This window comes from Benincasa hispida, chromosome 1 (genome assembly GCF_027475165.1).
Source record: "Benincasa hispida cultivar pf3 chromosome 1, pf3_genome.v1.1, whole genome shotgun sequence".
In the NCBI taxonomy this organism is placed as follows: domain Eukaryota; kingdom Viridiplantae; phylum Streptophyta; class Magnoliopsida; order Cucurbitales; family Cucurbitaceae; genus Benincasa; species Benincasa hispida.
In genome coordinates, this window is record NC_143478.1 from 13,799,234 (window position 1) to 13,825,453 (window position 26,220).

At 34.0% G+C, this 26,220-nt stretch overlaps 2 protein-coding genes across 6 annotated transcripts in view; both read right to left on the reverse strand.

Moving 5' to 3' along the window:
• Positions 1 to 12,824, reverse strand: part of MSH1 (MUTL protein homolog 1) — a 29,718-nt gene extending 16,894 nt beyond the window's left edge. For 2 of the 4 annotated variants that reach the window (XM_090305895.1, XM_090305892.1), the window contains exons 1-16: positions 12,520 to 12,824; positions 11,570 to 11,711; positions 11,367 to 11,464; positions 11,132 to 11,207; positions 10,866 to 10,985; positions 10,019 to 10,066; positions 9,466 to 9,530; positions 9,195 to 9,280; positions 8,806 to 8,970; positions 4,362 to 4,471; positions 4,157 to 4,262; positions 3,994 to 4,069; positions 1,564 to 1,622; positions 1,027 to 1,125; positions 501 to 568; positions 177 to 350 (exon numbers count right to left, since the gene is read on the reverse strand). In XM_090305895.1, the coding sequence (XP_090162021.1) occupies positions 177 to 350; positions 501 to 568; positions 1,027 to 1,125; positions 1,564 to 1,622; positions 3,994 to 4,069; positions 4,157 to 4,262; positions 4,362 to 4,471; positions 8,806 to 8,970; positions 9,195 to 9,280; positions 9,466 to 9,530; positions 10,019 to 10,066; positions 10,866 to 10,985; positions 11,132 to 11,207; positions 11,367 to 11,464; positions 11,570 to 11,711; positions 12,520 to 12,635 (1,608 nt within the window). In that variant the 5' untranslated portion in view covers positions 12,636 to 12,824. The remainder of the gene's footprint in view (positions 1 to 176; positions 351 to 500; positions 569 to 1,026; positions 1,126 to 1,563; positions 1,623 to 3,993; positions 4,070 to 4,156; positions 4,263 to 4,361; positions 4,472 to 8,805; positions 8,971 to 9,194; positions 9,281 to 9,465; positions 9,531 to 10,018; positions 10,067 to 10,865; positions 10,986 to 11,131; positions 11,208 to 11,366; positions 11,465 to 11,569; positions 11,712 to 12,519) is intronic. The other 2 variants (XM_039025849.2, XM_039025841.2) reach the window with 1 other exon arrangement.
• Positions 12,825 to 14,974: 2,150 nt separating this feature from the next.
• On the reverse strand, positions 14,975 to 17,919 carry LOC120070229 (auxin-responsive protein IAA13-like). Of its 2 annotated transcripts, none has more exons than XM_039022113.2 (5): positions 17,104 to 17,919; positions 16,066 to 16,385; positions 15,810 to 15,936; positions 15,662 to 15,723; positions 14,975 to 15,279 (listed from the first exon to the last, which is right to left on the reverse strand). In XM_039022113.2, exons 1-5 carry the CDS (start codon positions 17,511 to 17,513, stop codon positions 15,272 to 15,274), a joined length of 927 nt encoding a protein of 308 aa, XP_038878041.1. In that variant the 5' UTR covers positions 17,514 to 17,919; the 3' UTR covers positions 14,975 to 15,271. The 2 variants fall into 2 exon arrangements, with proteins under 2 accessions (XP_038878041.1, XP_038878040.1); XM_039022112.2 differs by having other exon boundaries at positions 14,975 to 15,561.
• Between the last annotated feature and the right edge of the window lie 8,301 nt (positions 17,920 to 26,220).

Below are 26,220 nucleotides of genomic sequence, written 5' to 3' on the forward strand. Positions count from 1 at the left end.
AAACAGATGACATAATTTCATGATAACTACTGATTAAGCAGGACAGCAATCTTTCCCAGCATGCGTAGGCAAATTATTTCATTAAGATTATAGTTAAAAAGTAACTACCAGCAAAGAATACCAGTCAAGAATGGTGGGAAAATAAATAGAACAATGAATTGCTACTTAATACTTACAAACGTATCATAGTCAATTTTCAACCCAGTTGCCACAGATGCAGGACCCATCAACAATTTCAGGATATTGTTTAACTCACAATTTTTATGCATGTGTAGTATTTCGTCAAGTACATTCTTCATTCTACAGAATTCAATATGATTGGCCTCCCTCATTTCCAATAACTTCACAAGCTGCAAAACATATATACGAGCCCATACATAAAAAATCAGATTGAATAATGTGCGAAAAATATCTTATAAAAGCCAGAAAAAGACTGCTGCCAGCATGTCAAATATATTTTAGTCAAAAGCTTCAATATTCACAATAAAATTTGATTAAACCTTGGCTGGCGGAAAGCAAGTGAAGTCTGGAATTGCACATGTGACATTGCTCATAAGTCTGCATGTTGCTGGCCAAAAGAATAGGATTAAGAAAATGTTTCTAGGGATTTCAGACAAATAACCGAGAAGCGTTGTAAAAGAAACAGAAAATGTGATTCTACAAACTCATGTCAGCTAGCATATTCCATGAAGATTTTGCTAACGCTAGAATAGCAGCAGGAAAATTTTTTATCCATGTATAATTCCATCCATAACTACATAAACTTGGTGGAAACTAATTTCACAATTTCCAAGATATTCCCAATCTTGCACCTCAGCACCCCCAAACATTAATGTAGAATCTGTCATTTGTCAAACATGGACCAAATAAACAGATTAAAAAAGGGAGGAAGATAGCACTTATATCAAGTACATACGACTATCAGTCAATAAACAGAAATTGTATCTTTTACTTTTCATCTAGAATCAATAGACATGAAATAAAATTTGCAGAAATGTAGAAAATACCAGGAATCCGACCACTCACAGACACATTTGCTTATCTTCAAAGAAATTTGTGTTTTTACATGAAAAACTGATTTACAGTTTGTCTCAGTGTAAAGACTGCAGAACTGCAAAATCCCAGCTTTTCTGACGAAAAATATAATAATGAATTCCTTTATCACTGTTGTTAAATAGTTCATGGAATAGCTCAAGATGAAAGAAATGCAGAAAAAATCTCTCACTAAGACGATCAAAATCATATGTTTTTCAAGGTCCATTGACAGATATAAACTAAATCCAACATAGGAGTATAAAATGGTTGTACAATCCTAAAAGAGAATCAACAAGAATTTTATTTGAGCTCGATCCTGGGAACAACTAAACAAGTACATAATGGCATTTCTTTTTTCTTTCTTTTGACATGGTAACAAAGTCATATGACAGTATCAGCAGATAGCTGAAAACCAGAGTAAGAAATGAATGGGAGGACAGAAAGATGTCAGAGCAGGAAATATAGTCCACTCACCTCAGCGACAGACCACAGAAAAAACAAGAAAAAAAGAAAGGGAAGGAGAATCACCTTGAATAGTGGTCGCAGTTTCATAAGCAGGAGGATTGAGAAGAAGATCCCTAATATACCTGCAAAAAAAACTAGCTACTAAAATTGCAATTTCTTTTGTATGGAAAATAACCATAAATATGGAGACGCCAGATGAAAATAATTGTAATAGCTCGGTACATTCAACATAACAAGCACCTCTTACAACAAGCAAGAACTCAGACTCAACAAGTGCACCTAGAACATGACGATCATAAACCAAAAGTTACATGATTTGCAACTAGTGAACTTATTCTAGCTCTCATAAAATTAACATTATGGGATTATAGAACTCATAAATAAAAGAAATCTCTATCACGGATTGCTTAAAACAAGAATAAAATCATCCATTACGAATGTGATGATAAATGGAATCAACTCTCTAGAAGAAATTATACCTTTTGATAAAATAAATGGACTGGCTACATACAAATCCAGTATTTTAAAAAAATGAAAGAATACAAAAGGCATAAAAAGAACAACCCTCCCGAAGAGAGCAAGACTAAGTATTCAAAAAAGACCTACAGTCCAAAATAATAATACCTAGTGGATGATTACAAAAGTCATTAGAATTAGAAACAGACGCCCAAATGTAAACCTAGCCAGCAACCACACTTCCTCTCGTGATCTCTTGAGATATACAAAACTTTGTTCTTCCTCTCTTGTTAATTCACCAATTGATCCAAAAGTTTAAGTAGATGAGTTAAATAACACTCCCTCTCACTCGTGGACTTGAAAATTTGTAGAAGACCCAACAAGCGGAAACCAATATTAATTAATTAGGGAGGAAATGATATTGCAGGGATTCGAACACAGAATACCTCCTACTCTGATATCATGTCAAAACACCAATTGACCCAAAAGCTTAAGCTGATAGGTTATGGTAAATTAAATTATATCACCACTTCAGCATACCCCGAGTTAAATCCATGTTTGTCATCTCCCCCAAGCTCATTGTGAAACAAATAGCTTTGGAAATGCAAAAATCTCATCTTATTTGGAAGGCTTATTGTCTTAAAAAGTCACAGTTTTCTTGAGGATCTTCACTTTCAAAAGGCTAAACACCTACTGTAGAATCTAAAAATTCCTTCAAAATTATGCTTTATTTTCTAATTTGTGTGTTCTTTGTAAAAACAGTGAAGAATCTTTGATGCACCTTTGTTTCTATTGTCCCTTTGTTGCTGATTGTCGAGGGAGACCATTTAGCTTGTTCAAAATATTGTGGTGTTGGCCAAAGAAAAGCTCCAAATGCCCTTCTACCGTTAGTAGAAGGTCCTCAGTAAATGCTACGGCAAAATTCCTTGGTCCAATGGGATCTTCACCCTCCTTTGGAGGTTGTGGCTTGAAAGAAACTCTAGAATCTTTTGTGGTCAAGAAACTAATAGTGACTTTTTTTTGGAATTTGATCTCTTTTTTATTCTAGTTGGTCCTCTACTTCTAAGGCCCCGTTTGGGATTGTGTTTGCAAACACCAACTATAGGAAAATCTCAATCGTATAGGCTGTTTGGTAAAATAAATTATTTATTAATCTACGCAAAATCACTTTTTAATTTGCTCTAGCGTGCAAAAGCTATTGGATACCAACTTTAACCGTTTACTAATATCAAATTTATCATTCCATATTAATTTATTTTCTCACATCTAATCTCAAATTTTAATTGATTCAATTTCTTATGACAATTATTTTTTAAGAAACTTCTATCAAACAATTTAGATCAAACAAACTTAGTTGCAATTCAGATCATATAGATTTTTAAATAATTATATTATAATAAAATTATAAATTGAATATCACTATAAAAAAATAACTGAAATGACAATCTAGTTTAGTTCATATAACTAAATTACACAAATTTAGTGTTAACTTACCAACCACCTTAACTAGTTTTTTTCTAATTTAAATTAAAAATCACCAAACACTATTTTACTTCCTCTTCACAGTTGATTTTTCTGAAAGCACAACTACTAGCAATTAGTTTAAAAGCTACAACGATCTCAAACTAAGCCTAAATTCTTTTGTAATTATAGCCTAACCTAAATTTATACTAGTGAGGCTCCTTTTTTGTAAGTTGTTTTTCTGTGGAGATATCTCATCTTCCCCTCTTTTTGAATCTCTCTTTGATAATGAAAGTTATGTAACTTATGTTTCTTATAATAATAAAATAAAAAATAAAAAACCATGTTTGTCATGAAAATATAGGTGCATAAGTGTGCATGAAATCACGGTTCCAAAGAATGAAATGGTGACAGTGATTATGGTTGATAATGTCTCAGAATTAACAGACAAGAAATTAGAGAGGAAAAAAAATATCAGTTGCAACTTCAAATGTTCAAAAAACAACGAAGAAGCAATCTAGCAAAGTTAATAGAAGACAACTATCTCAACATCAATTAAAAATCATTCCGACTCACAATGCAGGAAGGCCAGCACAATTTGATGGAAGCAACACCTTCAATAAACAAGGTATTCCCTCTGTTGGTATGGCACCTATATGCATTTGATGGATGAAAATGCAGCTTAATATCATTTAAAATTGCTTTTATTTCTATGGGATCCAAGTGAAATAAAACTAACCAATCTGTGTTGCAGTTCCTAATGTTAATGGCTGTGGCTTATTCTCTGACGATATTGTTACATTCCTAAATTTAACTTCATCATCAAGACCATAAAGCTCTTTAACCTGGGAATGATCAGAAAATAAATAAACTGACATCAATACAAATAAAAAGTCAGGCTATGCTATCGATAGAAATAGAAGAGATGCAGGTGCAACACAGACCTTAAACAAAAGATTATCAAGCGGATTTCCATCGAACCACTCAAAATGTCTGGAATTACATTCCCCCCATAGCCGGCCACCCTCACCAAATTCACCCCAGCGACAAGTGCCTAAAAGAAGCCTCTCATGAAGTGATAAGTTTGCGCATGGCATCAAAAGGAAGGGAAAAAAATCTTCAAATGGCACAGATATAGCAGCATACTTCTTCCAAACATCAATAACCAAGAACCTTTAATCAAAATTATGCTACAAAGTACACAGTCAATAAATTTCTTATATGACATTTTCCATTGTTTCTTATTCATGTCTCCATAATAATTTTCTTAATTGAAAAACTAATTTGAGGTTATTTCATCAAATAATTACACAAATCAAATCGTTGTCTGTCTGTTCTGTTCTTCTGTTGGAAGATTTTAGAGCATTAGGAGAAGGTTTTCTTTTCAAGTCTGTTGGTGTTGGTTCATCAAAAGCTTCTTTCATCAGATTTTTAGTTTGCGCATTGTTAAAGAATTCTCAGTTTGCTCTCTGTTGGTCTATTGTTGGTTGGTGTTTGTTTTTGAGATTCTTTGGTAGTTTTGTAGTAGCTTTCATTTTTTCAATAGCTAAAAGAGGTTTGCAGGTCAAAGTTGTTTGATAGTTTATCTCTATTTGGTTATATATGTTGATTGTATCTTTTCTCTCTCTCCTTGTGAGAGTTTGCATGTCCTGAACATTTAATACACAAATCAAACCACCACATTTCATAGTTAAAGTATCCTCATTCGTTATTTGCCCTTGGAAACAATCCCAAGCAGGTTTAAGTTGACAATCGTTAACATTGTAACAAAGTAACAACGTGGAATTCTTAAACTTTTCTTTAATGTTCCAATTCTGTAATGATTAAGGAACAGTTGTACGAACTTTTTGGGACAAGAAAAGCAGCTATTCTGGTATGAGATAATCTTCCTTTTCATGTCCCTTCCTTCTCCCCATGCATCTTTTTTCATCAATACCTTTTTAGTTAGTTATTTATTTATTTATTTTTCTTTTCTTTTTTGAGAGAGAGATACAACTATAATTTCATTGATAAGATGAAATAACAACACATTTTTTTCATCCTCACATCAATTTTCCTTTAAACACAAGAATCTGGGAGGGTGAAAACATAAAGCATATTGACCAGAAAACAGTAAAAAGAGGTTCGAAATGAGGATTATTAACAAAAAATATTCCCTTTGACAACAAAGGTGGGCAGTGGGTTGATCCTCCTCTCTTGAATGGGTTGTTCACTTGGGCTAATAGAAGAGCTAGAAGTAGGATCGATAGAGTCTTGCTTTCTTTGGATTGGATCCGTTTGTTCAGGGAGTATAGGCAGGTGGTGGAGCCTAGAGTCACTTCGATCACTGGCCTGTTATCCTGACGTCGGGTTGTCAAAAATGGGGGTTGTGTCCTTTTAGGTTTGAGAACATGTGGCTGCACCACCCTTCTTTTTTTAAGTCCCAGGTACCTAGCCGGTGGCCTGAGCCAGTTGTGGGGTGTTGGGAAGGATGGGCAAGTTGAGGGCGTTGTAAGGAAGCTAAGAAAGTGGAACAAAGAGGTCTTTGGTGACATTAGAGTTCAGAAACGGGAGCTTTTGGCTAAGATTAAGGGGTTTGATGACTTGGAAATTAGAGGGCCTCTTGGATAAGGGCATTAAAACGGAAGGGGACGCTCTAAAGGCCTTTTTGCGGAGGTGATCTGTAAGGAGACTTGTAATTGGAGGCAAAAAGTGAAGTCGGAGTGGGCTAAGGTTGGGAATTGCAACTCCCCTCTTTTCCGCCGGGTGGCGAGTGGCCGAAAGAGTAGGAATAGAATTGGCCCCCTGGTCTCTGATTCAAGGGAGGTCATTATGGAGGATAAGAAGATCGAGGAGGAAGTTATTAGCTTCTTCTCTAGGTTATATGGTCCGGAGGTGTCAGCCAAACCCTTTGTTCAAAGGATTAAGTGGAATCCTATTTCTGATGAAAACAAGGACAATTTGTCCGAGCCTTTTACTGTCGAGGTGATCAAAAGAGCGGTTTTTGGAAGCGATAGTTCAAAATCCCCAAGGCCGGACGGGTATACAATGACTTTTTATCAAGAGAATTGGTCCCTTGTGAAGGAGGACCTGGTCAAAGTGTTCCAAGAGTTTTATGAAAGGGGGATTTTAAATAGATCCATGTCAAAAACTTACGTCCAATTAGTCTCATCACAAGTGTGTATAAAATTTTGGCGAAGGTTCGGGCGAATCGTCTGAAGAGGGTGCTCTCATCGACTATATCTGATGAGCAAGGGGCCTTCATGACAGGGAGGCAAATTCTGGATCAAGCCCTTGTTGCCAACAAGGCAATTGAGAACTACAGAGCTAGAAAAAAAGAAAAGGTGTTGTTTAAGATCGATTTTGAAAAAGCTTATGACCATGTGGACTGGAACTTTCTGGATAAGATTCTGGATAAGAAAGGGTTTGGTTATAAGTGAAGTACGTGGATCTGGGGTTGCTTGAAGAATGTCAGCTAATCCTTTCTTATCAATGGGAGTCCTAGAGGTAATGTGACGGCGTCGAGAGGTCTGAGGTAGGGTGACCCTCTCTCTCCTTTTCTTTGCCTTCTTGTTGTGGATGTGCTTAACAGATCGGTGACTAAATGTGTCGATGGTAACCTTATTGAGCCCTTTGAGGTGGGCAAGGATAGGGCTCCCCTCTCTCATCTTCAATTTGCATATGACACCCTTTTCTTCTGCTCGGGTAGTGTTAATTCCTTTTCGATGTTGAATTACCTTTGAGGAGATGTCGAGCATGAAGATAAATAGGGGTAAGTGTTGTATCATGGGTATCAATAGCGAGAATGATAAGATTAAAAGGTGGGCAGAGTGGATTGGTTGTGAGGTGAAAAGTCTTCCCTCTTCTTATCTTGGTCTACCTCTTGGGAATAGTCCGAAGTGTATTTCATTATGGGACCATGTGATTGACAAAGTTCGAATTAGGTTAACCTCTTGGAAAAAGAGTTCCTTTTCTAAAATGGGTCATCTTACTTTCATTAAGTTCGTCTTGAGTGGCATTCCGATTTATTTTTTTTCTCTCTCTAGAGCTCCGAGAGAGGTGTGTAATTGTTTGGAGAGGTTAATGCAAGACTTCCTCTGGGAAGGGGTTGATAAAGGGAAAGGTATTGATTTGCATATTATTGATTGGGAGATCATTGTGAAACCAGTGTCTTTTGGGGGGTTGGTCTTGAAATTGGGAACCTAAGGACTCGAAACAAAGCCCTTTTAGCCAAATGGTTGTGGTGCTTTTCCCCTAAACCCAATTCCCTGTGGCGTAGGGTTATTGCTCGTAAATATGGTCCCCATCCTTTCGAGTGATTGGTTGAAGGGAGTAATGGCACTTACCGGAATCTTTGGAAAGATATCGTGAAAGAGCTCCTTGCTTTTGTTCCTTGGGTCCGTTGTATGGTGAGGGAGGGGAGAGAGACGTATTTTTTAGAAGATCACTGGGTGGGGAGAGACCTCTTTGTGGTTCTTTCCCCCGATTGTATCATTTGTCTTCTCTTAAAAATCATTTTGTGACAGATTTTCTTGTTTGGACAGGGAGCTCTTGCTCTTTCTCCTTCGGGTTCCGTCGTGCTTTGTCCGATAGGGAAACGATGGATGTAGTTGCCTCCTTTCTATTCTTGAGAGTTATCCCTTTCACCTTGGGAGGAGAGATGTGAGAGTTTGGAGCCCTAATTCTTCGGAAGGATTCTCGTGTAAATCCTTTTTTTACTGTTTGATTAACCCTGCTCTTGTGGGTGAGTCTATCTTCTCCTCATTGTGAAGGATCAAGATTCCTAAAAAGGTGAGCTTCTTCATATGGCAGGTTCTCCACGACCATATTAGCACACTGAATAGGCTTGTTAGGAGGATGTCGTCGTTGGTTGGTCCTTTTTGTTGCATTCTTTACAGGAAGGCGAAGGAAGACTTGGACAATATTGTTTGTCACTGCGAGTTTGTGAGCTTTATCTAGGATTCTTTTTTCCAAACATTGATTTGATGTGTGCTTGTCAACAAGTCGTTAGAGATATGGTCGAGGAGGCCATCCTCAATCCACCGTTTAGGGAGAGAGGTCGTTTTCTCTGGTTGGCTAGTGTTTGTGCCATTGTATGGGTGTTGTGGGATGAGAGGAAAAGAAGGGTGTTTAGGGGAATTGAGAGGGATGCTAGAGATTTGTGGTCTCTTATTCGTTTTCACGTTTCTCATTGGGCTTCGGTTTCTAAAGTTTTTTGTAATTATCCTATGAACTTGATCTTGTATAGTTGGAGTCGCTTCTTGTAGAGGGATTCCCCTTGTTCGTGAGCTTGTTTTTTGTATGCCCGTATATTCTTTCATTTTTTTCTCAATGAAAGTTGTTGTTCTTATAAAAAAAAAAAAAAAGATAAAAAAGTTCTACATATTCAAACAATCAAACCATACAAACCTGAGGAGTTGTTCCTCAATGAAGTGTGAAGAAATAAATGATGGTACCGACAAGTGCGCAATTTAGTAACCAAGGCCTCTTCTGTCAAACCATCCTCTGACGAATATGTCTTCATGGTCTCTATGACGAGGTTTATGCAATAGCCCCTTGCAGATCGAGATATTCCTACACATGTTCCATTCAATATTGTAAGTAACAATAAGCTGAGAAGAGTCAAATTATTAAAAATCCAAAAGCGAGAATATATACATCAGGAAGTACTGACCATACAAGAAAAAATAAATCACAAAATAACATATGAACGAGTACATCATATTAATCACAGGAAAGAATATTGATACATACAAAATATCTTACTAAATAACAATTGAATGTACTAAATCACCTACCAACCACAGGCATTGGTTCTGGAAAGTCAAGATCGTGATCAACCCCAACAAGCCCAAAGACATAAGGACTGCCTGGGTGTGCATGCCTGCACATACAGACGAACTCAGTCATTAAATCTTCTTATTCTTCTTCCTCTTTCATTCACAATTGAAACTTCCTTATGAACAGGTGCTTGAACACCATTTTACAACAATTACTGGATTGCACAAACCATTAGATCATAAAATATGAAGTCTTGGTAAACGATACCAAGTTATTACATGAATTTACCCAGATATAAAGCGTCCTTTGCGAGAACGAGCTTGCATTGGGCCCTGAACTTCTTCCACTATGCACTACATGACCAAATTAAACAAACTATTATGAATAACTAAAAGATATACTTCTGTTAAGAATAACTAAAAGATATACTTCTCAAAAGATACAAAGCAAACTTCATGGAGTCCCGAGAAAGAAAAAGGTAGGAAAATCCCTGGTCTTAGTGTCACAATATTTCCCACAGATTGTGAGCTTCATCTTTTAGGAAAAAAAGGTCCAAAACACAAATTGTGAAAACGGCCTCTAATGGCGAATGTCACTGGTATAATCAGATAAAAATAAGGCCATATATTTCATGATTGGAAAAATAGAAGACAGTTGTCTTCCCTACTGGCTTGTTGATCTGCAACATGAATTATTATTCTTGAGTATACTCGGTGGGTTATCCACATTGACTTATGCCATTAGGTAAAAAAAATCACCCTATGGAAAAAGCACAATCATATGCTATAATTTTTCCAAAAAAATACCAGAAGATAAGTATCAAATCATCATAGTTGCTCACCACTGAGAACCCATTATTTGTCAGATCATCCAAGGTTTGACGAAGATTCTGCAAAGTAATTCTTTATTAGAACAACAAGGATTAGATTTCAATGTCCAAGATTAAAAATCATGAAAATTTTGTTATCAATGAATGAGGTCACAAATAAAACAATTGGCAGCACAAAATGTGACCACAAAAAAGGCACTAAAAGGGGTCAGAAAAAACAATATTATTATTAGGCACCCCGCTTGTAGTGTGGGTAACTTGGAAAAGTAAGATCAACGCAAACAAATGAAAAGGGGGGGGTGTGGGGGGGTGGGTGGTGAAATGGATCCCGGAGAGGCATGAAAATGCACCCATTGACATTTAACTTCCATATTTTTAATGAAGGATCGCCGGACAAGATTCCCAGCTTAACAGCCAGAAATGAAACACATCATTACCAAGCTCAAAAGGAACCTGATGCTGAAACTTAAACACGAGCAGATGTTTGAAACCTAATGAATCAAAAAAGGGGAAAGAGAAAAGACTGTAGTCTTGCAGACTGTACCACAGTACAGTCATTGACTCGTTGCAAGTATGTAAACTCAAAAAAAGGATATTAATCCCACACTTGCATCATTTCATTGTCAAAAGAAAAATGGAAATTGGCAATATAATGATTTCAATTAGCTAAAGAAAGGAACATAAACGCTGAAAATATATGGCCATGTGCGAGTGTCAATCATAATAATGCTTTCATCAATTTGACAGTGTTGAAAAGTACACAACAATGCAGACACTGAAAACACGTTGCTAAAGAAAAGAATACTGATGCTTTCAATTATTTAAACACAGAAAGATCAAATGGGAAGAAATCCAATACCACAACGGGGCAACCAGCTTTTGGAATACTATCCATACGCTGACCTCCAAAAGGATTTAAACCAGCATATTCCACAAGTATGCAAGCATCTATTCCAATTGCTTCATAAAAGTCTCCTACCTGTAGAGAAAGAGAGAAACAAATAGCATAGTCATTAACTGCCGACCACAAGTTCAAAATGATTATAAGATAATTCTAGTTAGAATAAACATCTAAATAGGCAATTGACATGATAAAATCAAGAATCAAGAAGGGAAATATCATACTCTACAGAGCAAAACTTCTCGAGGAAACTTTGCCTTGAACTGTAGAATCTCACAGTTAAGAGTTCCTTCTTTAAGACTGCAAAACAGTAATCATAGCTGCTAATTATCTAAATAATATGACATAATATTTCCATAAGTCCATATAATCAAACGACGGCCTTTAAGCCCACCAACAGAAAATTGATTCTCAGTATGCACATGCTACAACAAAGAAAAGCTTATCATACAAGCTCACCTCCCATTTTTCAGGTTAATATCTAAACCTAGCAAATTGGAAAAGTCAAGCCTCTTAACCAGCTGGACAGATGACGGCTTCTTGCATGATTCTACCATCTGCAAATTCAAGGAACGAAGTACCATGAGACACAGCATCTGAATGATAATTAATGCATCAAGATAATGGCAAAAGATAGTTCTTAATATAGGCTAGTGGTTCACCTCTTTCCACCATAAAATGTGAGAAAGGAACTTATCGTCTTGGACATTATTAATATCCTTAACCTTCTTAGCAGCATTGATGGTTCCTCCCGAATATTTTCTCACTTTCCCAATGTGCAACTTTTCAAGCTGTTGCCTTTCACTGTTTTCACGTATGAAAAAATTCCACGCATTAGAATAACCAATGTAGAAGTCATAGTGACTTCACTCAGTGCCAGTGGCATTCCAAAATTACTTCTACCAACCAAAGAAGTCCACCGCATAGAATGATACCACCACGAAGATGTTTACAGTCAGAAAAGTAGCTTTACCAAATTTCTAGACACACGTTCCTCAAGTAAAAAGGCCCTATCGCCCAAAAACAAACATGGAACCCCAAAACAGCCAGGGGAAACCACGTTGGGAAAACACTGAGTCTGGGGCTCATTTTTCAACGTTACCACTAGGGATGTTAAATTTTGATGATAGTCAACCCAACCTTTTATTCAGACTCTCAATTCAACAAATTCAAACGTCGTCCAAAACAAGAATTCAAAAAGCAAACAGAGAGCTTCTCCCAAGGAAAGTTTTCACACCATTGCTCAACGACTACTCATAAAATGTTGAAAATTGCAAAAGACTTGTCCTACTTAGGAGTAGAACAACCCCCACCCCCGCCCACCAAACAAAAATCTCCAAACTGTGACAAAGGGTATTTCTAAACATGTCAAATATGCACAACCGCCATATCACATTTCTCGATCTCTTAAAAAAAAAAAACAAGGTACAAGAAACTTTCAGACTCTCCATGGATTAAAGCAGGAGCAGAAATTACGAACAGCACACCAAACCCACCACAACCAAATAAATGAAGAAACAGAGACCCAAAACAGAAATGACACAAAAGACGATTAATGAGAGTCCAGAATGTATGGAAGAGATAACCAGATGAAGAGAAAATGGGGCATTACAAAAACGTCGGTGAGTGAGTAAATGAGGTGAAGTTGCGCGGAGGGAAGCCAATCAAAAGAGCCAAAAAACGCCACCGAGGGATAGAAACGACGTTTCGTGTAGCCACCCGGTACATGGCTGTGGATGAAAATGATGCTTCGTGAGCTTCAATCTTGTTGTAATTGGAAGACTTGTAGCGTTTCGTGTTTCAAATGAGGAAGCTGTACTCCTCGTTGCCGGAACCGAAAACCCTGGTTTCCGATACTTCCCGCCACAATGCTACCACTGTACACGCCAGCATTAATCCGCGTGGATGGAGATTTTCAATTTTCATTTGAATTTTGATAAATAAATAAATAAAGGGTAAATTGCAAAAATCGGGTTGTAGTTGCAATTATATTTTTAATTTTTAATTTTAAAAGTTGAGCCCTTAAATTTATATAAATATATAATTATGTGAGTTTCAGAATTGAATTCAATTTAAGATAGTAGATCCAATTTTTATAATTATTTTAAATTTAAAGGTCCATATAATCGAGTTTAAGGATGCAATTGCAAATACCACTATACTTTATGTGTGATTTTTGTAATTTAATCATAAATAAATTTAAACAAATTATTTAAGTTCACATTTGGTTGTGTTTTACTTATAAATTAATCTATATCGGATAGATATTGTTATATGGTATAATTTGTAGTTTTATTTATAAAATATGTTGAATTTTTCTTAATACTAATATCTAATCATATGATTTAGAGCGATATTTCAACGTATGCGTGTGAAGACCATTCACGTTAATGGTTTTTTCTTTGAATAACCATTCTTTTTTAGTACAATTATCAAGGTAAAAGATTGAGTCTCCAACCTCTTGAATTGAAGAGCATATTAATACCCCTAAATCAAAATGAATAACCCTTCATTTTGGTACCACATAGAATATATAGATTTCAGTAGAAACTCAAATTAAAAAAGCACTAGACTTTGTTTTAGTTGACAAAAGTGTCACACCAATGAGTGCACATTATGGAGTTCATAATGCATGTTACGGTCAAAATTTAGTTTATTTTATATTTTGAGACATTATTTATTATTTATTATTTTATTTTATTTTTTTGTCCCGAAAACCTTGAATTCAGCCTTGAAAAAAAATATAATTATTATTAAAAATATATATTTTTTTTCTTTCTCTAACTGCGACTATACGTGGAGTCAGGGTAATTAAAACATTATAAACGAATATATATGTCTAGCCCACTTGAATCATGCCCGGATTAACTTGAAGCCACGTCGTCAAAGTGATTATTGTTTAGCAAAAATAAGTAAACATGAAATCTCTCGTCGGATATGGTGGGATAAAGTATAATTAAATAAATATTCTTGTTAATACAATGTAATGCATGGATTTAAAATTTCACCCTCTAAAGAAAACGTATTATTTTCTTAGAACTATGTTCACATTCAAAATCAAGTATAAGACTTAAAAAGAATTAATACTTAAGTTAGCAATCAAGTATAAATATTAGAATACCATAAAATATTTGTCTACTTAACTTGAGTTTCTTTCCTGGAAGTCTTGGGATTAATCATTCATCTCCATACTTATTGTACTAATATTTTAAGTTGTAAATTGACCAATAAATACTAGTAACGAGTCCAAAAAATTTGAAACTAGAAAAAGAAGTTTCTAAAAATTTGCTTTATGTCTGAAATTTAATTAAGAATTAAATATTTTTACTTAAAGAAATATCAATCTATTCAACATTTTTATTAATACTTTAAAAAAACCAAGGCAAAATTTGAAAATTTAAAAAAAAAAAATTGCTAAAAACATGCTTTGTGTTTGAAATTTAATTAAGAATTCAACATATTTACTTAAAGAAATATGCAATCCATCTCTCTCATGTTTTATATTTGTAAATAGAGGTGTTCGACATCAATATTAAGAATAGAACGACATCTCTAATATCTTTTATATATACCTATAAAATAATAAAGAAAATCATCTACTAATCTCAACATAAAGATATACCCTAATAACAAGATATATCCATAGATATACTAAGAAACGACTTAACTAAAAATAATAATATTTGTTTCTAGAAATATGGATCCATATTGATATTTTATGGATATTGGCAGAAGTAAACACCTCAAATCCTATTACATTTTTCCTTTAAAAAAAAGTTTATTTGACAACTCACACAGTCGTCAGTTCAGAAGATTTTTTCAAAACTTGGTTAAACACGTGAAAAGTCATTCAAAACACACATTCAAAGTCTTTCAAGTTGGTATTACTTCATAAGATGAAAATCATTCCATTTTGATCAAAAAGACCACGTTGAGTGAAGTCGTTCATAAGATCCAAATCGTTGGATCTTAATCTGGTCATCAAAATGGAATCAAATCACATCAAGTGTTAGCACAACAGACTTAAACAATCAATGAGAAAGAACTAATCAAGTCAGGGTCACGGGTAAAGGTCTTCAAAAGTATAAGAGAGCATATTAGCATTACTCCAAAATGAAGTTTTAAATTGAAAAGGACAAACATAAAGCAAAAGATGAAACCATCTTCACCTTCTTAACATGTTAATCATAGAAACAGAAAAATACATTAGGACTCAATTCACAAACATTAGAAATGCATATTTGTAAAAGATAGTCGACCAACACAGTAAAGTATCACAGGTTTGAAACTGATACCAGCTTTCCCTTGAGAAGAAAACAACTTTAGTCGATTTAAGCGAAGAGAGTCGTAAATCATAGCCGAGTTCATAAGCCTGTAGGGTAGCATTGTATAAGATGATTTCTTTCTTTCTTTGGGATGAGGGGTTTGTTAATGGTTCAGAAAACCATTCAAAAAAATCAAGAACCATAAATGAGAATCAAACAAAAAAAACAAGCAAAAAAGAATAAGATCATCAAAAAGCACTCTTTCTTTTTCTCTCTCTACTCATGTGGACCAACTTCACTTCACATTATCTTCACATGGCCAGGGTTAAAATAATGGTTCTAAATGGGCTTGATTCCATTTCTCTCACTTCTTCCTTGACATCTTGGAGCTGTGGATGGTTTTATTAATTAGACTACAACATGGAGTAACTAGATACTAAAACGACAATATCAAATTCAACTACAAGCTTGGATTATGATTAAACATACCGAGTCCCTTTGCATCTGATGTCCTCATGATTCGAAGTTTCTTAACCGAGCCAAGGAACATCCTAATCAATGAAAATGAAAACAGACATAAAAGGTAAATAAGGGAACCATGAACTACACGCTTGTTTTTTCATGAGTAAGTGCATACCTCCAAGGAACATCCCCAACCAACAACCAGTCTCCCTCTTTATCTTCATAGGTGAGTACAAACTCAGAGGAGCCAGTAAGAAGTTTTGAGAGTTTTGGTGATTGTTCATCCTGGCCTCCACTTAAGCCTAACCATAAAAGAAAGACACCTCTTTGTCAGCACAAACAATCTCAGTTATCAACTATCCATAGATAGATGGGTGTACGTGTGTGTGTGAATAGATAGATGGGCATGATGATCTTTAGAAGCAGCTAACCAGTGGACGGGATGCTTCCTGGGGACTTAAAAAACATATCCTCGAGCATCAGTGCCAAGGTCTCATAGCAAGAATGGGCATTCAAATCCACTTTCCTGCCAATTAGAACTCCGTCCATATACACTTTCACAAAACCTAGAGGCCCCTTTTCAGTATCAGTGGCACTTGTATTTTTGCCATCATGGATCTTCTCTGAAACACCATTGGACCTGTTCTTGAGAGAAAGCAGCTCCTTCTCATCTCCAGCCCTTTGATTTTTAGCTTGGTTAACCAGGCTGTTAATTCTGTAAGCTCTTAAGGGCGGCCATCCCACCACCTGACTGCTTCCGGTTCATCCAAAAGTAAAAAAGAAAACAAATAGAAAACATGCAAAGCATCAGAATATGACTTGAAAAGAACAATAGAATAAGTCGTGGTAATCAATTGGAAAGACAAGCTTCGATGAACATAAAAAGGGGGTATCCAGTTTCATGATTAATGAGTAAGCATCAGGGAATGCTTAGATCAACATCCCACCTCCCCACATCAAGACGATCAAGACTTAGTTGGTACTGCCATGAATTTGCACAGCCAGTCTATAGATGAATTTTGTGAGATTTAACCAAATATAGGAACCAAAATGTAACTTTCTTATATGCATGTTATGGAAGATCCTATTACAAGCCAACAGTTCATCGATTACCATTTATACTTTAACAGGATCACACACACCACACACTTGTAACATATGCATGTTATGGAAGATCCTATTAAAAGGCAACAGTTCATCGATTACTATTTCTACTCTAACAGTGCAACGAGGAGACATTCTCTTTTCTACTGTTAACTATTAGGATTAAATATACAAAGCTAACAAACAGTTCAGGATTTCAGCTGGAGGAATTAAGAATCGGAGATTCTAAATATTCCTCATTACTATAAAGAGAAAAGTTCATTGCTCTTCACAGTGCTTATTCACCTAACACGTTCCATTCCCATCCTGTTTGATCAACAACCAAAACATCCAACAATCAATTATAAACAGAGCATCCCACTAACTTGACAGCCGGAGGAGGAGAACCGCCGTCGTGGGAAACAGGTTCCGCCGCCCTCTTGACACCAGAAACAGCAACAGGTCTGCCAGAGAATCTAGCCGAAGAAGAAGAAGAAGAAGACGACCCACCAGGAGAGATCGCCGAGGGAAAATCTTTCGCAGTCAGTATCCGGCCGCGCTCACCCCAAACACCATGTTTACCCTTACCGGCAGAAACCCCATTTCCAAGACTGAGCCCTAACCCTAATTCGAGCTCAGCCTCAACAGGGGAAGAAAATTCCTCGGATGACAAATCCGTCTGGTGGTTGTTCAACTCCTTAGCCTTGGAAACAGAATTCTCATCGTTGGAGGCCCCAGAAGAGCCGTCGGCACTGGCAATGCCGGTGCTACCCAGTAAACCTAGAGGCGGTTCCATGGAGAGGGAATGGAGATGGAGTAAAACAGGGGGAATAGAGAAATGGTTGGATTGAAAGGAAGAAGGATTGTTTGAGGAAGAAGATGGAATGAGTGTGAGGAAGAGGAGGAGGTGGGTGTGATGATGATGGGACCCAGATGTCTGGTAGTGCGGCTACCGGTGATAGCAGTTACCCACCATGGTTCTCCATTGTTGTCGACAAGAATTTCCCTTTTGAGCTGAATCTCAACACGATTCATGTCTCCTTCACGGATCTCTCTCTCTCTTTCTCTTTCTCTCTGTCTCCTCTCTGTAGTCTGTAGCTGTACTGCCATTGGAATTCTACACATTCAATCTTTTTCTAAAATAATATTATTTTATATTTCAAACTCGAGGACATAATTTTGAAAATTGCCACTAAATATTAGCTGAAGTTACGTTTTTGCCCCTAGCACTCTATTTGCATTCAAGAAAGTTTGATAAATGATTTGATATTTGATAGATGATTTTATATATTATTACTTTTTGTTTGGAACAAAAAAAGATTTAAATAAATTTATTTAAACTTTTGTATTTTAATTGTAAAAAAATAATTAAGTTTAATAATATATGCTTTTTAGCTGTGATTTTGTTAGTTCTAGCGAAAGAACTGTGATTAGTCCTAAATTAAAATAGGATAAGATTAAATAAATAATTTACTTTTAAATTATGTGAAATTAACCATTTTAGTCCAAATAATTTGTATGATTTCAAAATCATCGTATTTCATGTAACACAAATAATGGAATTTATTTAAATTCGTTTAAGTTAAAATTTCTCAAAGTTATGAAATTTCGAATAGGCCATAAGATTTTAGTATGTTTGGTCTTTCAGAATGACATTGAAGATCGTGAATTAAATTGTCTTCTTGAACCAAACAACAAGTGAAGTTAGTAATACTGTTGCTTTCAACTTCTATTATCAAACATGCCTAAGACTTTAAAATAAAATCTTTTAATCCCTTAAATTTTAAGAAAAAGGTCGTTGGTTATTTTTAAAGAACGTGGAAGGGAAATGGAGATGAAAAGATATTTTTTTAATATGTTTTCTTTTAATTTTGGTGATAATTCAAATGTTTCCTGATAAATGGAGAGAACATAGTAAATAAATTGTGGAGAAACAAACACGATTTCTATAAGTTACAAATTAAAAGTGTTTTTTTATAGTTTTTAAAACTTGACTTGGGATATTACAACATTGGTAAAAGTAGATAATAAAAGAAAAAAAAAATAGAAGTGGCCAAATGGGTGTTTATATGTTTGATTTTCAAAAATTAAAATAAAAAATCAAATAGTTACCAATCAAATAAAGATTAGTTTTAAATTTTAAATTTCTCGGTCTCTTAAACTTAAATATTTTAGTAATGTGTGTTGTTCTTTTCTTGTTTGTTTGCTCTTTTTTTCCTTTCTTCTTTCGGGTTTCAACTAGGATGGGATAATCTAAATTCGGATCTTTATATAAGTGTCTTTATCGATTGAGATATGCTTATGTATTGTCATTCTATTAGTTCCTTATTTAAATGATAGATAATAAGGTTTCAAATATGTAGTTTAATGTAATAACATGAGCATGTATCTATTTATGTATGTTAGTTAAAAATAGATATTTAAAGAGCGAACGTTGAATGTTGTAATGATAAAAATGATCATTTGAAAGTTTAAACGCCAAAATATAGTTTGGACACTAAGTTGGAAAAAAAATATATATAATTAAGAGAAACATTAAACTTTTTTGAAGAGTCAAAATAAAATCCATTTTCGTAAGGCTAGCGTATCAAGCCTTCCAACTAATGGGAGATGTCAAGACTTTTTAACACTATTCTTAAGTTTCAAAATTCAGAATATTATCAAGTTAAACATTGTATCCAATTTGATATATGATTCTCTAGTTCACAAATCTATAAATGGTATAAAGAATATAATTGTAAAAAGACATTTCTTAGTAATTTAATATATATATTAGTCAATCTAATACAAGGATTAGTGAGAGAGAAGGGGATTTAGGATAGATAGATACATAGATTCTAACCTAAATCTTGATAAAACCCTAAAAGACAAAGGGTTAAAGTAAAGTTTATGAAAAGAAATAGTAAAGAAAGATTGAGGGTGAAATGGGGTGTGTGTCCATCTTTAGTGGGAAGAAAAAGGGGGGATTTAGGGTTTTTATTATTCTCAAGGTTGTGGCTTTTAGAGACCAACACTAGAATAATTATACTATATTCTTAATACATCCTCCCTTCTCTTTCTCCTTTTCCCCTTGTCTTCCACTTGCAAGACAATTGGCATAGACACCTTGGTTGTAGAAAGTGAAACTTAAAGATATGTTTGCTTAGTGGGATTGTGGACCTTCAAGACTTGAGAATACCAAGAAGGGAGCTTCTGGTTATTAATTTTTTTCTAAGGTAGGTATTGTTTCATTTATTTTTTTAATAAACATATGTTGTTGTTTTTTTTAGTACTTTGATAATAAAAAATGATAATAGAGTTCTTTAATAACTTTTTAATTAAAAATCATTGTTTTTTTTTAAAAAGTAAGGGAGTAAAAAACAAATAAACAAACAAACAACTACTATTTTCTCAAAATTCCATCTAGGATAAAGAGAAGAATACTACATGGAAAAATATTAGTCTCGATCAAAGAACACCTTTGAGAGGATGTCAAAGTTGCAATAGTATGTCCTTTGTCACACTATGATCTACGTACTTAATTCAAGTATTCTCTCATTTACGTTAATCTTGCATTTAAAGAACGCTCATACACATGGGAAAGTTATGCATCGGTGATTTTTAAAACGAAATTTTAATGAATGGTCTAAATTGACTCACTTATAAAAACTTAGGGTTTAAAATTTATACCATTAACAATTTTAGGTTTTAATTGATACACTTCTAACCTTAACTAGTCATATTGTGGTTGCTTGACATTTGGTTTAAATCATACTAATGATCCTAATTTTTTTTATGTGTTCATCCATGTTCATTTTATCTTAGTCTTCAAACTTTTATTAAAAAATTGATCATTTATAGACTGTTTTTTCCCTGTGATTTGAACCAAAACCTCTTGGTCGCTGACACATTCACATGTCAATTGAGTCATGTTTATTATGATCTTTTTTTAAAAAAAATTGATGATGTGAAAATTTCATTTAAAAATATGAAATTCATTATTAAGTTAGTTTTAAGTGATCAATTATATGTTTGAGAGTAGGGTTAAACACGACAAAAATTATTGCCGTTTTAAAATTACAAATTTTGTTGGCAATAACTAAGATATAATTTTATATCAAAATATTATGGGCTAAAATAAAATATTTTTAAAGTCTCGCGATCAAAACAAAATAGACAAAATGTTATAGATGGACAAAGTTCATTAGGTAATATTCTCAATTTAATAGCTAATGTGAACAATTATACATGATTTTTTTTTTTTTTAACTGACATGGACTTAAGTTGTGTAGTGTAGTCTTTCAAGCCTCATTTGGGCTTTCGGTATCTCTCTCCTTGGGCCCAGAAATATCCCCTTAGATTACGAAAATGAAAAACAAAAACATGTGACCATGTTTGAATTTTCAATTAAAGGAAAAAAGAAAAGAGAAAAAAACTTCGCACCATAATCATTTGATTTTTTACCATTAAACTTAAAAATAATAATTTATTGAGCACAATTGAGAATATAGATATCAATAAAATAAATTAAACATAATATGTAAATTAACAAAATATAAAACAAGAAATTTCTCTAAATTCTCCATTTTTATTTTGCCCAATGCGTATCTTTCAAAACCCACCAAATGTCACTATTTATTTATAGGCAATTTGACAGTAAGAGGTAGATTACATGGACATTAATAATGTGTAATATTGGGACACATGAAAGTGGCATTTGGTGGGTTTTAAAAGACAAACATTGGGCAAAGTCCATGAAAATTGGAGAAAGTGAAGAATTTGGATGTGCAATATATGTTTCAATTGTCCTACCACAACATAGTAAGATAGGTCCTCAAAGGAGGTTAGGAAAATATCTTGGATATGATTCCCCGTCAATTATCAAATATCTCAAACCTCTAACGGGTGATGTATTTACTACACGATTTTCTGATTGTCATTTTAATGAGACAAATTTTCCAACATTAGGGAGAGGAATTAAGAAGTTGGAAAAAAAATTACATGGAATGCATCGTTATTGTCTCATTTAGATTCTCGTACAGATCAATGTGAACTTGAAGTTCAGAAGATAATTCATTTGCAAAATATAGCAAACCAGTTACCAGATGCATTTAATAGATGCAAAGAGAGTAACAAAATTACATATACCAGTTGCAAATGTTCCATAAAAAATTGATATCCCAATACAATAAATATCACTAATGAGTCTCAAACACGTTAGAAGCGTGGTAGACCAGTGGGTTCCAAAGATATAATTAAAATAAAAAAACACTTGGTTGAGGATATAAATACCCATGAATAAATTCGTGACATAACTAACGAGGAAGGTGAAATACATAAAGATAATAATGAGATTTCAATAAACTATGTCATGACAGGAAAGAGATGGAATTGGACTTGTGTAGTTATTGACAATATTTTTGCGTATAATGTTGCTTTTGATATTATATCCGAAAATGAGGATTCTGAACCAAAATCTGTTGAAAAATTTCGACAAAGAAAAGATTGGCTTCGGTGGAAATAAGCAATCGAGGAAGAATTAAACTCACTTTCAAAACGTCAAGTTTTTTTTACCAGTAGTTCGAAAACCATAAGGTGTCAACCTTGTGGGATACAAATGGGTATTCGTGAGGAAAAGAGATGAAAACAATGAGGTCACAAGATATAAAGTAAAACTAGTTGCACGAGGTTTTTCATAAAGACATGGTATCAATTATGAGGAAACGTATTATCCGGTGGTGGATGCAATTACACTAAGATATTTAATTGGTCTGACTATATGTAAAAAGCTGGACATGCATCTTATGGATGTAGTCACAACATATTTATATGGATCTCTTGATAATGATATTTATATGAGAATCCCATAAAGATTTAAGTTATCTAAAATATATAAATCAAGTTCTCAGGAATTGTATTCATTAAAGTTAAGAGATCACTATATAGATTGAAACAATGAGGAAGAACGTGGTACAATCGCCTAAGTGGATATTTGTTGAAAGAATGATATCAAAACAATCCAATATGTCCATGTATTTTTATAAAGAAATCACGGTTAGGATTTGCTATTATAATTGTATATGTTGATTACTTAAATATAATTGGGATTCCTGAAGAGGTTTCAAAGGCAATAGAATATCTTAAGAAAGAATTTGAGATAAAAGATATTGGAAAAACAAAGTCTTACTTGGGTTTGCAAATTGAACATTTAGCAGATAAGATATTTGTTCATCAATCAACTTATACAGGAAAAAGTTTTGAAAAGATTTTATATGGACAAAACACATTTATTGAACATACCAATGGAAGTTCATTCACTGGATGCGAAGAAAGATATATTTCGACCTCGAGATGATAATGAAGAACTTCTTGGTCCCGAAGTACCATATCTTAGTACAATTTGTGCACTTGTGTATCTTGCTAATAATACAATATCTGATATTGTATTTTTAGTAAATTTATTAGCAAGATATTGTTCTTCTCCATAAAAAAAGACATTGAAACGAAATTAAACATATACTCCGTATCTCCGATGAATGATTGATGTGAGTTTGTTCTATTCAAATAAATCAAACTTTGATCTAGTTGGTTATGCAGATTCTGGATATTTATCTGATCCACACAAAGCTAGATGTCAAATAGGTTATCTATTCACATGCGGAGGAACTATTATATCATGGCGGTCAATGAAACAGATCACAACGGATACTTTCTCAAATCATGCTGAAATTCTTGTAACACACGAGGCTAATCGAGAACGTGTATGACTGAGATCAATGATTCAACACATTCATAAAACATGTGATTTGTCATATAATAAAAATCTTCCAACAATATCATACAAAGACAACACAACATGCACATCCCAAATCAAAGGAGGATATATTAAAGAAGATAGAAAAAACATATTTCACCAAACTTTTTCCACACTCATGATCTTAAAGAAAACAGTGACATCATTGCACAACAAATTTGTTCGAAAGATAACCTAATAGACATATTTATAATGGCATTACCTACTGTAATATTTGAAAAACTGGTGCATAACATTGAAATGCGGCGACTCAGAAATCTCAAGTGATATTTCCATGAAGGGAGTAAATATACTTTTTAGGAGTATAAATTATATGAAATATGTATTCTTTTCCTTTCACCAGGATTTTTTTCCCCATTGAGTTTTCTCCTAATAAGGTTTTAACGAGACATATTTCATATATATAATGGGCATGTAAGAGGGAGTATTATAAATATTATGATATATAATAGATGCCTATTAGATGCTCATCCTTAGTGTCCATTAACTATGTGTCATGCTCTCATTTCCTAAAATGTTGTCCATGTGTCTCAACATTACACATTATTAGTGTCCATGTAATCCACCTTCTACTTGCAAAATTGTCTATAAATAGTGACATTTGGTGGATTTTAGAAGACACACATTGGGCAAAATCCATAAAAATTAGAGAAAGTGGAGAATTTAAAGAAATTTCTTTATTTCATATTTTGTTAATTTATGTATCATATTTAATTTATTTTAATGTTTATATCATATTGTATTTATTTTAGTATTATATTTTATTGGTATACGTGTTCCCATTGTGCTCTTCAAATGTACAACACAAATTCATTTATTGAGAAAGCTTCAAAGGTGTAATTTTTTACTTATTAAAAAGATTTATTTTAAAAAAATACTATCTTATCTTACCATATATAAAAGGCAGGATAAAGGAGAATCTTTAGGTTCCCAATTAGTCCTTAGTTTTTTGTTAAAGAATTTTCATTTTACCCTCATCACACCTCTCCATTGTGTGTACGTGCCTTCAATTCTCTTCAATTCAAACTCTCCACAAAAAAACACCTCATTTATGAAAAACGTCAACTCAAGTGAAATCTTGAAAGAAGGCAACTCAAACGAAATCTTTCATCCAAGAGATAAGAATACACACATATTCAAGACCTCTCCATCTATTGACGTAATCGATGATTGGCTCTCTTTTTCGCTACTTAGTGTTTGTCAACTCTATCATACTAACGATGCATTTAATATAGTATATATTATTAAGCTCCCATTGAAGTATTCTAATTGTTTGGGTATTTCTTGTACTTAGGTATATTTCGGCTTATAAACACCCTAAATCTATGTAGTTTATCCAAGTATAACGTTTATATTTGGATTTAACCTATGATGTCTAAGTGATAAAACCATTTTATTACCTCACACCGCTCATGCACACTCATAAAACCAGTTAACAACGCTCAATATCTTGGCTATAATCCCCAGGTAGCAAGTGTTATGTAAACCGTCAACTTAAGTACCTCAAGCCTTAGACAAGATTATAGACCGATTGAGTTTGTAACCGTGTTTTATAAGATAACTATTAAAACAAGTTGTTATTAAACTTAAATGAGCATGCATCTTATCTTTGTTATAGATTTTAAATGTCTAATTCATTTTATAACACTTATAAAACTATAGACATACTATAACATACACTTAAGCATCCCATACTTTAATATAACAATTATATTAAACTTATGAAACTCTAAACATGCATAATATATATTATAACTAATTTATAACATATGTTAATGCATGAAATGTGCTTTCCTATGGTGAGATTTCAAATCAACATTACATACAATATGTGCATACATGTTTGAATTAAATATAACATACATCGCATGCATAAATATTTTTAAAAAAACAACATTGATATGGACCAACTTTGGCATCGTAAGTAAGTAATTAGGCAAAATATTACAAAAAAAAAAAAGCCTCTGGACCACTCGACGTAACCCGAACCAGACCCGAATCGCCTGAACTGACCCTCCAATGCTCCAAAAGATGTTGAACCAGACCAAAACGGGTTGAATCGAACTTCAAGCCAATCGAATCGATCAAACCGGTCCAAACCTGAGAGCCAACTTCTTGCGCGCACATTAGGCTGGGATAAGTAGCGTTACGATGCTTCATCCCAATGCTGCAATGCCTCGGTCTTCAGAAAGAACAGTATCGCAACACTGTATGGGCAGTGTCGCGATGCTGCATGGCAGTGGCGTCTTTTTTAGTTTTCTCCAACTGACCTTACTTGCTTGAATCTTAAATTACAACCTAATTTTAACTCTATTGACTCCAATAAAATTACATACCCTTAAACACACATTAAGACCCATCAATCAAAAACCAATTACAATTACAACATCATAATCAAAGAAGAATCTAATGCCAAAACTGTAAGAACATCCACATCTGTCACATAACATGCATCTCAAGAAATTCACCCACCAAACTCAAATTAACGTTAATTGAGTGCTTAAATCATGCTCTGATACCAATTGATGTAGTAAACACGCAAAAGGTGGAAGCTAATAGAATCTTTAAGTACTTTAATGACATTAATTTAAGTAACAAGCATGTTAAGAATAAAATTTCAAAATAAAGAGGGTTTCAGTTTTACAACCTTTATAAAAATCCATTTGACGCTTGCAATCTCCACGAAATTGACCTTCAATTTCTTCAGTAG